This window comes from Cucurbita pepo, chromosome 2, assembly GCF_057944985.1.
Source record: "Cucurbita pepo subsp. pepo isolate OVF chromosome 2, ASM5794498v1, whole genome shotgun sequence".
NCBI classification, from domain to species: Eukaryota; Viridiplantae; Streptophyta; class Magnoliopsida; order Cucurbitales; family Cucurbitaceae; genus Cucurbita; species Cucurbita pepo.
In genome coordinates, this window is record NC_141799.1 from 10,596,878 (window position 1) to 10,612,080 (window position 15,203).

General features: G+C 35.2%; 1 protein-coding gene and 1 long non-coding RNA gene across 3 annotated transcripts; one reads left to right on the forward strand and one right to left on the reverse strand.

The window, feature by feature from the left end:
- Positions 1-5,785: 5,785 nt before the first annotated feature.
- Positions 5,786-8,461, forward strand: LOC147793643 (uncharacterized). The gene is made up of 3 exons (XR_015420062.1): positions 5,786-5,844; positions 6,193-6,383; positions 8,303-8,461. It is a non-coding gene; the product is annotated as an uncharacterized LOC147793643 (long non-coding RNA).
- Positions 8,462-10,615: 2,154 nt separating this feature from the next.
- LOC111787962 (uncharacterized) lies at positions 10,616-13,654 on the reverse strand. 2 transcript variants are annotated; one of them, XM_087120940.1, is made up of 6 exons: positions 13,423-13,654; positions 13,225-13,357; positions 12,952-13,108; positions 12,769-12,805; positions 12,179-12,479; positions 10,616-12,093 (listed from the first exon to the last, which is right to left on the reverse strand). In XM_087120940.1, exons 1-6 carry the CDS (start codon positions 13,585-13,587, stop codon positions 12,053-12,055), a joined length of 834 nt encoding a protein of 277 aa, XP_086977066.1. In that variant the 5' UTR covers positions 13,588-13,654; the 3' UTR covers positions 10,616-12,052. The 2 variants fall into 2 exon arrangements, with proteins under 2 accessions (XP_086977066.1, XP_023523843.2); XM_023668075.2 differs by having other exon boundaries at positions 12,952-13,132; positions 13,423-13,653.
- Between the last annotated feature and the right edge of the window lie 1,549 nt (positions 13,655-15,203).

The window sequence follows — 15,203 nt, forward strand, 5'->3', positions numbered from 1 at the left end:
TGATTAGAACTCTTTGTGCATATTGAAATTGTTGAGTTCTTCTTTGTGGCATGAGATTGTCGTCTCATTGTGCTTGGTGTTTTCTTGATCGAGATAGTAATGTTTCAAGTTACTGACGTAGACAATCGGATTGGTCCACATCCATGGGAGCAATTAGATCATACATGATGCTTTTTCGACCTTTTGAATGACTTCGACTAGTCCATAGTATTTTCACACCATTCGTGGTTATTATTGCTTTGAAATTGAAATTGATCTGATCTCAACTTGATTAGTACTCTTTGTCCACATTGAAATTGTTGTGCCTTACATTTTTGATCGACCCTTCTTTTCATTCGTCTGGATGTTCTTCCTGAGTAACCTCGAGTTACTTTAGAGTTTTGTGTTCATCCTTCACTCAAGGTGTTGGCTTGAGGTCTCTCCCCATCGTTTGGGTGATCATTGACACGAGCTTTGGCAGGTTTAAATAAGCTTAACCTTCAACAAGTTATTTAGGTGCTTGTGAAGTTTAGTTAGTTTGGATTAAGTCATATGACATATATTTGTGGTAGACAATTGGGCACAATTATATAGAAAAGATATTGTTGATTGCATGAAATGTTTATGTTGATAGAGTCGGATCGGAACCCACGCTTCACATCTAAATTCTAACGCAATCTTCAGAAAATGTGAGTTCTCCAAGTTGAATTTTAGTACTTTTTCTACAACAAACAGACGGAATGTTTGAGTCAAACATCAGAAGAAATGTTTTGTGCCTACATGTTGAATTTCTCAAGTGGTTAAACTTCTAAGGTGTACTTCATAGGATTCACCTATAGTAATAGTTCTCTAGCAACTATTGACATAGTATAATTCAATGCTCTTTATGGGTAACGGTGCATGTCCTTAGTAAATTGGTATGAAGTGATGAACGCAAGCTAATAGGAACAAGTTGGTCCTAGCCACCAATGAGGTCGTACAAAGGATCAAAGCAAGGATGCACACGACTCAAGTAGACAGAGGAACTACGCCAACAAAAGGCATAGGGGATTGGAGTTTGAGGTAGGTGAAAGGGCATTGTTAAAGGTGACCTCATGAAAGACATACTAAGGTTCGGATGAAAGGGCAAGCTAAGTCCATGCTTCATCAGATCCTTCGATATTCTAGATCGGATCAAACTAGTGACATACAAGTCAACCCTACCACAGTCCCTTTATGTAGTATATAACATATGTCACATATCCATTGACTAACTTGATATAGTATATAACATAGTTGGTCCTACCACGTTTTAGACCATGAACCTCTCTAGATAGATAAGGATCTAAGTTATTCCAAGATTAAAATATTTTTAAGGACGAAAGTTTTTAGATGTATATGATGTAACAACACTTACAAAAGTGATAAAATAAAACAAAATGAGTTAAATAATCAATTGTTTTTTTTTTTTTCTTTTGAAAAAAAGATAACTGATCTCTCCATCTCCCTAAAATACCTCAACCAACCTATTCTCAAAGACCGATGTTGCATAAGTATTTTGAATGGTTCACACTTTGACAGACTTTTTTTTTTTTTAATCATTCACATCAGAGCTAAAACAAAGAAGTTCAATCATAAGATACCGGAATCAAAGTATGACACTTAGAACTTTGAATAGAATAATTTTAAACATCATATATTTTAATTCAAATTATTTTTATTAATTTTATATTATATTACTATATTATTATATATATATTTTTTGAATATTTGAAATTTTTTTTTGGGTCTACCCTCCATTTCTCGCATTGATGGTCCACCTTCAATAGTCCACCTTTCATCTCTCTTTTACCCTAAAATAAATAACAAAATATTTTAATGGTCATATTAAATTCTATTTTTGTCACTTTTCTTCCCTATTTAAACTCATCTTCTTCCCCTATATTTTCAAACTTTAGAGGGCTACTCTCTTCAAGCTTCCAAGTTTATTCCTCTCATCATGTTTATTCCTCTCATCATCATTTTTGTAGAGAGTTCTTGTATTCTTACAAAATTTAGATACTTGTACCGATTTGATCCTTAGCCAAGTCGTAGAAAGGATTGAGTTTGTTCTTGATCTCGTAAAAAGAGCGGTGTAGCATTGGGCTCTGATACTATGAAAAAGTTGAAAAAGGTTTATTCAAATTTTCAAGAGGCGCTTGGTGAGTGAGTGGAGTGGAGTAGGTCGAGTTTGGCCGAACCCCTGTAGTTTCCTATCTAATCTCGAAATTGTTATTGTGATTTATTGCATGTATTAAGTTTTTCATAATTATTTATTGTTATTTCAAATTAGCCTCTTCTATTTATTTTTTTTTAAAAATGTTTCATAATTAGAAAAATTAATCCCTTAAATACTTTTATGGTTAAAACCCTATTCACCCGTAAAGTTGCCATACCGATCCAACGATTGGTATTAGAACGAGTTGCTCCTAAAGATTTTTTATAGAAATTTTATTGTTAGAGCTTATGGAAAACCTACATGTTAATAACGTTAATAACTGTTTTGTGAAGGACAATCAATCTCTAGGCTTCCTTATTTTGATGTAACAAATTATACTTATTGGAAAACTAGAATGAGAATTTATTTGCAATCAATTGATTATTAGTTAAATGTTTGGAAAGGCCCTTACGTTTCAATAAAAATTGTTAATAATAGTGAGGAGCTTAATAGAGGATGAATTTGATATGAAAATGTTCTTTTAATACTAGTGCTATAAATTGTTTTATTGTGCCCTAAGTAATGATGAATTTAACAAAGGATCCATGTGTTCTTCGAAAAACTCTTGAAGTAACTTATGAGGGAACGAATCAAGTTAAAGAAACAAAGCATATTAGTTCATAATTATGAACTATTTAAAATGGATGCAAATGAATCTGTATGTGATATGTGTACTAGATTTATTAATATTTTAAATGTTTTGAAAAATTTTGGAAAAATATATTCTACCTCCGAAAATGTATAGGTCTCTACCTAAAGGTTGGGGAGCAAAAGTAATGTCGGTTCAAGAGGCAAAGGATCTCACAAAGCTTCCTTTGGCTGAATTTGTTGGTTCTTTCATGACACATGAGATTTTCATGAAGGTGCACATGGAATGATGATCTAAGAGGCAAAGGATCTCACAAAACTTCTTTTGGATGAACTTGTTGGTTCTCTTATGACATATGAGATTATTGCACATGAGCTTTGTGGTGAACTTGTTAGTTCTCTCATGACATATGAGATTATTGCACATGAGCTTTGTGGTGAACTTGTTAGTTCTCTCATGACATATGAGATTATTGCACATGAGCTTTGTGGTGAACTTGTTAGTTCTCTCATGACATATGAGATTATTGCACATGGGAGAGGAATCCTGAAAAGTATAGCCCTAAAGTCCATTACATTGGAAGTTGACTCGGAAGATGAGGAAGCCCTTGTTGAAGATGAAAAACTTCATCAAAAGAAAAAACAATTTAAGAAACATTTCACTGTAAAGAGTCGTAAAGAGTTTGATGAAATTTTTATGGTTTAAAACAAGCTCTTTAGGGTGAAATGTTTCTTAAATTGCTTCTTCTTCTCGATGAAATTTTTATACTTGTGTGTGAAGTAGGCAACATCATCTTGATCGTCAGAGTCAACTTCCAATGTGATGGACTTTAGGGCTATATTTTTCTTCTTTTTTTGATTCCTCTTCCATGTGCTCCTCCATGCTTCATGGTAATCTCATGTGTCATGAGAGAACTAACAAGTTCATCGAAGCATCTCATGTGTCGTGAGAGAACCAACAAGTTTATCAAGGAAGTTTTCTGAGATTCTTTGCCTCTTGAATCATTGTCTCTTTTGCTTTCCAACTTAGAGACCTAAAAATTTTCTTACATTTTCGGGAGTAGAATATACTTTTCTAAATTTTTTAAAAATATTTAGAATATTAGTAAATCTACTGAACCTATCAACTATATATTTATTTGCATCTATTTTAAATAAAATAGAACTAACATGTTAATCTTTGTTTTTTTAACTTGATTTGTTCCCTTATGAGTTACTTTAAGAGTTTTCCAAATTTTATATGATAAAAAACACATAGATACTCTATTAAATTCATGTTACTTATAGCACAATAAAGACAATTTATAACACTAACATTAAAATAGCATTTTTTTTTCATATCACGTCTATGGAATTCATCCTCTATTTTAAGCTTCTCAATATTATTGGAATGCAAGGGCCTTTACTAACATTTAACCATAATTGATAATCGATTGCTGCAAATAAATTCTCATTCTAACTTTACAAGAAGTATAATTTGTTCCATAAAAATAAGGAGGCCTAGAGGTTAATTGTCCTTCACAAAAACAATTATTAATACGTAGGTTTGCCATAATCTCTAACAATTAGTTTATTATAAAAAATCTTTAAGAGCAACTCGCTTTGATACCAATGGTTGGATCGGTATGACAACCTAAAGAAGTAAATAAAGTTTTAAAGTATTTGTCATTATTATTATTATTATTTATTATTATTATTATTATTATTATTATTATTTTTTTTTTTTTTTGAAGATGACAATTAATATAATAAAATAATTCACAAGAAATAACAATAGAAAAAAATAATTTCATCTTTTCATTACAACAAACATATATTTTTATTTGAGTAAATAGTATTTATTAAATACTTTATAAAATTTAATAACCTATAGTTTGAAGTCTAAAATGAGTTATTTAGGTCAATTATAAATATGAACCTATTAATTTCTAGAATAATCAAAATCATACGAAACTAACTAAATATGTTTTTTAATTTTAGGAATTTTAAATACGGGAAGAAGAGATAAAATAGATATGTCAAGATGTTCCTTTATCCTCGATAATTGGATTATACAGTGGCTGATCTGGCCATCATTTTGCTTTAGTTGATGTAGAGGAGCATTTTTAGACTAGTTCCAAGAATTAACTTTGGCTTAGGTTAATCAAGTATATGGCTCCATTATCGGTTTGGTTGGAAAAACTGCTTTATATATGATAACACGTATCTAATGGCCTCTGCACATGTCATATGTGTGATATGCTTTGATATGTGATGTTATGTTATATTACGCTATATGATATGACAAATAATATTATGGTATAAACGAAATGTCATGTTATATAACAATAAACTATGTTAGGTTATGTCTTGTTATGCTATGCTATACATGTCATGATATGTTTTGAACTAATGAAATCTATGATGCACAGCCTCCCTATGCCATATTTTGGAAACTATGTCATGTATGAAATGATGTATAAGAATTATGTACGCATAATTACCGGATTTAATATGTTATGAAAGAATGTTATGAAAGAATGGAGGTTGTCTTGCATCATTTGTTATGCCATGATGGAAAGTATTGAGATCTCATGCATAATTGTGTGTTCACATGCATTAGGATACTTCCTCGTCATGCTATGTCAGTTAGGATGTGTACTTTCGAAAGGATACGTACGTTCGATATTTATGTTTGCCATGATATCATGTGGGCCTTTCCCTTCATGGCGTCTGACGACATGTCAAAATATTTAGCCCAACGAAGCCAGACCTAGGGGATATGTATATGAGCCTGCCTAGTGGGTCCATGTGCACGTACATGAGTCGTGTGTGGGAAAGTACCACATACCAATCAAACTTGAAAGAGCTCAAGGTCTTGCTATGTTGTTTTAAATGATAGGTCCCACCATGTTGCTTGTTTTGCATTTCACGACCGCAACTTTAAGGTCACTTACTAGATATTTCTTAAAATACTCTAGCCATGTGCTACTCTTATATTTCAGGTTAACACAAGACACTCCTGTATGGATGATCGTGAAGACCATGAAACTGATGTTAGGGTAATTACATTTCATCCTATTTATTAGTCTTAGGTTAGATTAGAGCAATGCGTTGTTTACTCATTTTTGGACAATTTTTTTTTTTATTGATTTAAGAATTTTATTTTTAATATGTAAGTCCATGACATTGTTTATGAAATATTTAAAATGAATGTTTCCGCATAAAAAGGTCACAACATGCATATGATAGCGACTATATTTCGATAGAAAAATAAGGTTGTTACACAGTGATTATGAGTTTGCTCTAGTAAGAAAACGAGTTTTTCATCGACTTTGGATGACCATATCTCACACTACAGTGTATCATAAATTAAGATGTCACCCTCTAGCTCTTTCTTGATGTTTCAGCTACAAGATTCATGAAGGGATTGAGTGTTGAAGCACCTTGGATGGGGCTGGGATACATCATCGCGTCTTCTTCCTCTACAGGAGGAAGAAGACAATGATGTGTTAGCCCCAATCTACAGGAGGAAGAAGACAATTTGGAAAAGTCGAATGCCACAAGCTTGAGAAACGGGACCTTGAATATCGGATAAGAGGTAAGTAGCCCATCTATATTTTTTCTTAAGAAATACCGGTAGGAATCATTTGGTATTCAAGATAAGCCTTAAGTTAAGTAAGAACTAGGGGTTCACGAAAGAATTTGGCTAAGACCCGTGAGTTGAGGCCTCAAACCGAGTGATTTGCTCGAGATTCAAGTAATGTCAAAACAACCATCTAAGCAAAATCGCTCATGAAAATTTAATGCTATGCATAATAGTTGAGCTACTTCTTTTCGCTGCTTCATTTCTCTCTGACAATTCATTGGTTTAGGGAGAGACCAAAAGTCCATGCAATCTTTCATTTGTATCCTGGCATGTTAAGGTTATGTATGAGATTTGGTGTTCATTGGACAAGGATAAATAGCTCAACCAAGTAATGGTGCAAAATGACCAAAATGTTCCTAGGCCATAATAGCTACGGTTCACAGCCTTGATGACCTTTGAACGACTTGAAACTTTATACACTACCTTAAATCATGTTTATTAAGGTACGAATAAATTTGGAGGACTATTGTATCTCGTTAGGAGCTGGAACCATGGTTTAAATAAAAATTACCATATTTCTCCTACTGTCTAAGACTAAGAATTTTAAGAATTTAAGTATCTCCTTTGGTCATGGTCTTATGAATTCATAACATGAATGAAGCTAAGGAAAGGCTTAAATTTACCTTACCGCTATACATGCACCATGCATAGGGTATGATCATAACCTCTTAGCACATGGTGTACTATGCGACTATACCCTAAGTGATCATAACCTCTTAGCACATGGTGTACTATGAAGCCCTATTTCTTTTTTTTAGGTGGGATGTTCTGTGTCATGGTCATACGTGTCTAAGGTATGTTGTCTGTGGCTGCATGTCAGATGTCTTGGTCATACTTATCCATGACGTATTGTACATGGTCATATCTTGTTCGAAACCCCTTTTACTTGTTTTCATGTGTAAGTAGGTCTTTACTATTCTTGACATGTCAATATGGGGTGTATGACCATTCACCAAAATATGTCTACCCTCAGTAGGTTAAAATGTCCCAAAATGTACTATAGGGAGATGTGACTAGTTGTCAATTCTTCCTACTTGGGTTATATGCTATCAAAGTTGTAGTTGTTGCTTATTTGCTTTTAGCTTGTAACATTGTTATCTTACAAATTGTTTTTAACGCATTTCCTCGCTCACGTTTTTTAAAACATGTTCTCTCAAATATAATCGAGGCTCGATCATACGCCCATATTGTTTGAGAATTACGATTTTCATACGACTGACTTGTTCGCCAGGTTAGAACAAGTGTTGTAGAATCGTTGTCTCATTGTTGCAAGAGTGCGATTGTGATAAGTAGTATCAGAGCCTGATTGGCTCCTTGAATCATAGTAATCAAACATGTCCGCTGCAAAACAACTAGGTAGCCTAGGCTGACCAGTTGATAAAGATTGACGTAAAGTTCCTGATGGAATGAGGTTTTTGGAGTCTCACATGAACGAGATTATTGCTAAATTTGATAGGATAGATGAAATTGTAGGCCATCTTGAGGCAATGCTATTCCACGAATTAATGGTTAGGGTCGACCCTAGAAGATAAGGCCATAAGTGCGATTGTGACACCCTACACTATGTCTCATGAGCAAGATGCCATGATGAGCTTCATCCTTCCCTCACCTAGTTAAGATGCTCTGTGTTGTAGAAGGATGTCATGATCATCTTTTGCTCCAATCATGTGACCATGTCGGTCTTTCATGGGAGTGATCTAAGAGCCACTTTAGGGGTAACTTCCAAGTCGACCACATGAACCAAGTTAAGCTATGTGTTAGGTCCCTAGATACGTAAGAAGTTATAACATCCTAGCTTAAGAACACAATTAAGAGTCTCTGAGTAGGCTAATTACTAAGTTTATGTACTCCATGTTTTCCATGTTTTTCAGATAATTAGGAGCTGGTTGGGACGAAATGGACTTTGGAGCAAGAGCCATAAATTAACCATGGAGCCTCCAACTTTATTTTGTTTTAAAATGTTTTTGTGTTTATTTCTTATTTTATATTTAAAACTGTGTTGGTAGGAGCTCTACTTAATATAAAGTAAATAGTTGTCTATACTTATGTTTTGAATGTCTCGTTTTTATTTTGCAAAATTTTTTACCATATTTCAACGAGTTACAATCTGTATTTCGAGTCCTCAAGAATCGAGTTGTGACAATGAATCCCAGAGCCCGTCATAAAAGCTATATATCTTAAAGCCTTTCATAAGAGCCACGTGTCTTAAAGTCATGTCATAAGGGCCACGTATTTCAAAGCCCTTCATAAGGGCCACGTATTTGAGAACCTGTCATAAGAGTCATGTATCTCAGATTCCGATATAGGGGTCTCATACCTCAGAGTCCATTACAAAGGCCAAGTTGATGGCCATGTTATACTCATTCCAACCTACATTTCTTTTTTTTTTAAGAATTTGAAGATTCCTATTGTCCGTCCTTCGAGCCAGCTATTTTCACCTGTGTTATTCTTTTGACTTAGTTTAGTGTATATCGAGGAATTTTAGAGAATTTGAAATTCTTGAAAGCCAAAATCAAGCTCGGGGAGTCGATGAACAAGTAAGTAACCACATGAGCATGTTTAGAAGCCTATTAAGCTAGTTTCATGATAGCTAAGCCTAAGCCTAGAAAACTTAATAGTTTATGGTTAGCACAATACTTAGTTTCACCGCTTCTGTCGTGCATAATTGTGAACTCTAATAGAGCTAAATATATTTATAAGTTTTCTAGCATGTCTTGATTGTACCGATCGCTACTTTTACGAATTCTATTGAGTCGTTGAAATTCATGCAACTACTCCCCCAGCTCCTAGAATTCAACCACTCTCTCACTCCTAAACACCTCAAATCAATTTCATTCATCTCCCTCCTAACTCATTTTCCTCGATCAATCGCAAGCTTCAAGCTCTATACCAAGAGAAATCGATGCCTAAAGAATCACCATCATTAAGGATTTTCTACCTTGTTCTTACTTTTAACTTCTTTGAGTTTAGGGTTTAGGGATTTTCTACCTTGTTCTCACTTTTAATCACCGTCATTAAGGAATCACCGTCATAAAGGGTGATCAACTAAGAAAAGCTTAGGGATGTTTGCTTAGGCCAAAACTTTGAATGACCTTACTTTTGAAACTGTATACCGTCAATATTGGATGGAGTTGATTGGTGCATAAATAGCACGTACTCTGTGATTCTATTACGTGTTATTATTTATGCTATGATGCTCAAATGAATCTTGTGATGCATGTACTTCCTTTTTATTAACTACGATTCCTTATGTTAATATGGTGATTTTATGCATTGTGAGACATCATGTTGTGTCATCTATCAATGAATATGTACTTCTCATAAAATATTTTTCATCATAAGCATGAAAGTATTACGTGGATTATCTCATTAAATCATAATTTTTAATGTAGTACCTCATTCATGTAGTATGTCGTATGATTATAGATTACTTCTATATTTTTCATGGATTTTCGACAACGTGAGTGTGCACTAGCCCATAGTCCGGCCTAAGGGGTACGTTGAAAAGCTTACTTAGAAGGTTCATGTCCCCATGCGTGAATGTGTGTAGAAAATACTTTGAATCCAACCCGAAAATCCAAAAGAGAAACAAAACCCTGTAGTTTTTGCTTTCAGTTTGAAAAATTAGAGTGGGAGATAATATTGGAGAAGAGAGTTATGAGTGGTGGGAAGAACAACTTTTTCTCTTTTATCTTTAAAGTAAAAAAGGAGAGGGTCGCAAATCCCATCTCGTTAGTAGTTCAAGAACACGAATATCTATAATCATATAATATTGTCCATTTTGAAAAGCTCTCATGATTTTGTTTTTGGTTTTCCCACCGAAGATGTATTTCTCAGTTATAAATCCATATCATTCTCTAAATTAGGCAATCTGGACTCCTTTCCAACGATCTTCAACAATTCATGATGACTTAAACACAAAATGCTTTTCGACCATAAAACACACTACTGATGACTAGTTAAAGAAACAAAAGCTTAACAATTCTTCTTCTAGAAGTCAAAGAAACAAAAGCTTAACAATTCTTCTTCTAGAAATGTTCCTCGTACAAAGACTAAATCATATATCAAGAATGAACTTATAATACAATACGTAATTATTTCTAACGGTTTATCAATCTTTCAATATATGAGTACCACATCCAATGATTCCAACGTCACGCGTGTTATTAAACGAACTCAAGAGAGAAAGAAAGAAGCAATTAATATTGAGGTACGTAGGTTATTCATCAAGCAGCTGCAAAGGAGCAAGCTGATGAAGAACTGAATCTTAGTAGAAGTGCTGATATGAAAGAAAGGTACCCAACATCTAATTACATTACAAACCATAAAAAAAAAAGACATGAAAAGGGAAAAAAAAAACAAAAAAAAGGCTCTTCTTTTAGCGACATAATTAATTAAAACACAGTGTTTCCAAGGTCCACCCGAAGCCCTCGAACACGCAGACACATAAAACACAGCAGAATTGGAGAGCAAGAAATGAAGAAAGACATGAAGTTGGCCTATGTCCTAACCATGGTTGGTTGCTTGGTTGGTTGCTTGGGTTAGAAGATGAAGAAGAAGAAGAAGAAGAAGAAGAAGAAGCCAAAGGGAACCCAAATATCTCCCAATGGCTCACATGCAAAATGCTTATTTTGAGAGCTCCATATCCATTAATGGATCATCTCAAAATCATGGATGATGCTTTAAACCCTAATCCTAAATTTCTAATTAAAACAACAAAATAATGTTAAACCAACAGCAATATTTGTGCTTTGGTTAACCAAAAATTAAACCAGGTTGTAACTCCCATAAGTTCAACAACCATTGTTTCTTAATTTTAATTACAACAAACTAATATGGTAGCTTAAGAGTTAATTAATCCCCTTACCCCAAGAGGAATATGTCAAAACTAATAATACTAATTCTAAAACTTGGTGATTTGTCCTAATGTTTGAAGATAAAATGGTGATTTGTCCTAATGTTTGAAGATAAAAGGTGGGGCATCCCTTGCACCACCAATTCTTTAAAATCTGAATTTCTTCTCATATTACTTTTTACTCCTACTTCAAATTTAATTACAGATGATGATAATGAAGATCAAAAGTTGGGAAAAATATATTAGCTTTTTTGTTGTTCTAAGTGATGGAAGAAATGGGTGTGCTGTTTTGGAATGAAATTTACAATTTTGATGCAAACCCAACAAGTGTTTGTGTTTTGAAAAAGGTGATTGTTGTAATGTCCTTAAGAGCCACTCCTACGGCTCATCAACTTACAACAAAAAGGGGGGATCACCCCTTTGTAGCTTGCACTAAAACCATGCTATTGGCACATTTTCGCCAACTCTTAAGGCCAAATCCCTTGTTGGCCAAAGTTGGGTTTTTTTTATTTTTTTCTAATGACCCCATCATCACAAAATGAAATGAACAAATGAAAATGCATGATTTTGCTCCTAACTTTGGAGGTGAGTTTTGGGGGTTGGTTTGGTTTGGTTCGGTTCGATTCTATTCTATTCAGCCCCGACGAGGGGCATGTGTGTTGGTTGGTGTTAGAGTGAGTGAAATAAAGAGAGAGATTGAAGAGATGGAACCATGGTTAGGGCGTAGGCGCAGGAAAGAGTGTTGAGAGATGAGGGTTTTGTCTCTCTAGCGATGTGGGATTGGTGTAGTTAGAGCCATTGTCACGCCTGTGGCACAGCAGTCAAAAATATTAGTATGTCTATTTCAATAATGAGTTTATAAGTAAAGAATATAATATATAAGAGCTACTACCTGACGGCAGGGTGGGTGGCGTGGGCGGGAGAGACATAGGAGGACCACCATAGTGCTGTGGGAACGTAGTTGCAGTTGAATTAATCCCAGCCGAGTACTGAAACAGATGGTGAGGGTACTGAACCCCATAACCCTGTTGACCAGAACCAGCACTGAACCCATTGGCTCCGCCGCCGCCGCCAATTCCTTCCCCAAACTGGAAATACGGGTAGAACGCCGCCGCACCACTCATTAAGCCGCCGGGACCAGTACTATACATAGGATACTGAGCAGTTGCGCCGCCGTACACATTGTAATAGCTCTAAATCAAAATTAAAAAAAAAAAGAAAAATTAATATTCCAAACTGGTCGGCTACAATTTCATGATTATAATGCATGAATCAATGTATAACAAAACCCATACGAAAAAAAAAAAAAATTGGTCAGTTACAATATTAATTGCAAAAACAGAAAGTGTCCCATAAAACGACAAGACAAGAAAACTTTCACTTTTGAACCCTTTGACTAGATTGGTACACAGAATCTTTTACTTTTCACCCTTCCCTAAAGAAGTATTAACCAAGGTAGAAAAGAGAAGTGTGAGTACAAACCGTAGGGTAATTGTAGTCGGGTGAATAGGAAGAGTACCTAAAACAAGAGCAATGAGGAGGTAATTAAATGAATAGTTACAGTGGCAATGCATGCAGTAAAAAAAAAAGGAATTAATGGTTGTATGTAGTAATAAAGTAAAGCGAAGAGAGAGAATATATGTATATATATTAATATAAATTTACCCATAGAGATTGTAAGGGATCCCTTGGTGGACAGCATAATGAGGGAAAGTTGGTGTTGAATGAAAAGCTGATCCAACATTCCCTCCAAATCCACTCTGGAAACAGCTCAATACCCTAAAGTTTCTTCCACCACCGCCACCTCCGCCGCCGCCGCCGCCTGGCAATTCCCATTTCTTTTTGTCTTTTAAAAGAAATTAAAAAGAAATGAATGATTAAAAAATTGTGGGTTTGGTGGAAATGATGATAGATTTGGTAGATCTGAGTTATAGTTACCGTGGTTGGGTGTTGAGGGTTTGGATCTTTGAAGCCCAAGAGAAGCGAGGTTGCAATTAGCCCTCCGCCCATCGATGACCGGAGCAGCATCGACGCAAGCCCTCATAGCGGCTTCGGGGTCCCGGAAAGTGACCTGAATTGAAGAGTTTGTTAAAAGAGTTGTTGTCGTTAAAAGAGTAAAGAAAAGAAGAAGCGTACAAATCCATAGCCTTTGGATCGACCGGTGGCCTTGTCGGTAATAACAACGGCTTCCAAGATATCCCCAAACTGTTGGAAGTATTTGTTCATGGTGTCCTTGTGGGTCTCCCAAGCCAAGCCACCCACGAAGACCTTGGTGTAAGTGGTGTCTCCAAACTGACTCATGCTCTTCTTTGGGTTTTCAGATTAGATCTCACAACAACAAATGGAGGGGTGAGGGGTGAGGGGTGAGAGAGAGAAGAAGAAGAAGAAGAAGAAGAAGAAGAAGAAGAGAGATACACAATTAGGTAAATAGAGAGTGAAATGGGTATTGGATTTTCTTTCTTTTTTTTTTTTTTTTTTTTTTGAAAGGTTAAAGTGGAAAAAAGGAAGGAAAAGAGAGGGTGTTAAGTAATAGGGACATGAAATAATATACACCCAATAGAGCCCACCTTCGAGGACCAACAACACCACCTCTTTCTCTTTCTCTTCCTTTTTCTTTTCTCTTTTTTCCATTCTTTTTATGTTTCCCCAATTACCCTAAATTCAACAATTTCTAATCCAATTTTTACTTTTTTTTTTTATTTTATTTTAAATATTGGTAAATTATATATTATCGAGTAAAGGATGTAATTTTAACCTGTTATAGGGTTTTTTTTTTTTTGGATAAGAGGAGGGGAATTCACGCGCGGTGATGGGGCGCGTGGAGGGATGAGGGTATAATTGAGAAAGGAGGAGGGGGAATGTGAGCACGCGCCATGATGGACGTGGTTGTGTCAGATGGGAGAGGGTGTATTATTATGTCCCTCATCGCTGTCCTTTCGACTATTTTAAGGGGGTGGGGTTTTGGGGGGAGAAAGAGAATATGTAAGTACCCTTGGCTTTGCTTTTAATTACGTCAAATGCCATTTCATTCTCCTACCTTAGCTGTGTGTCAAACATAGTGGCTGGTACCCAACGGAACGGTAACGGTAGAAAGCTCAAAGCTCAACAGAGTCGAGCCTCCGGCCGTGTGTGTATATAAATTGTCCACTTTGATCGGAAGCTCTCGTGTATTTTTTTTTTCCTTTTTTATACTTAAAAGCCCTTGTACGAATAGAGATATTAACACTCTTAGTTAATATGAAATTTTGAACACACTCAAGTTCCGGCAATACTTCCCCCGAACAAATGACTACATTGGCTTAAACTCAAATAGTCATGTCTTCAACCGTTTGTTTAGCTTCCACGAGATCTTACTCTTATCAACGCTAGCTAGCTCTTCTTCTTTCTTAGAGAAACATTTATTCTACGAAGAAAAAAAAAAACTATCGTATTCAATGTTGAGTGTGTACACTTTCGGCCCAATGTAACTTTAGGACCAAAATAATTTAGATATGGACGAAATGGGGTAGAATGTTTAGAACTAGATTTTCTAATGTGTTCGTACAAATTCAAGAGTGTTGAATTGTGATTGAGAAATATGAACATTTAGAGACACAAATAATTAAGATAAAGAAGACTAAATGCATGAAAGTTATGCCACAAAACATGTCACAATTGGATGGATATTCAAGCATCTACGAATGTCTAAGTCCTAGTGGAAGGATCTATGCATCTAAGCAATTTCTTTAAAACAAGAAGGAAAAAAACAAACAACAGGCTTCCTTTTTTGAAGTTATGTTACTTGTGTTATGATATGCTTATGAACTATTTGAGCGTTGGAAGAAGGTTCTTTACTCATCCTTACAGTACTTTCGGTTCATGTTTTCGATCAAATTTCTTCATGGAATTATCGAAGGATCTTCCTTAGATGAACACAT

Bases quoted from the DNA above. Each gene is read 5' to 3' on its own strand.
- LOC111787962 (XM_023668075.2), bottom strand. From the start codon at position 13,587: ATGAGTCAGTTTGGAGACACCACTTACACCAAGGTCTTCGTGGGTGGC. The intron at 12,806-12,951 runs GTAAATTTATAT...CTCTTGTTTTAG, and splicing joins ATCCCTTACAATCTCTATGG to GTACTCTTCCTATTCACCCG. The intron at 12,094-12,178 runs GTAGTAGCTCTT...GCTGTGCCACAG, and splicing joins GCCACCCACCCTGCCGTCAG to GCGTGACAATGGCTCTAACT.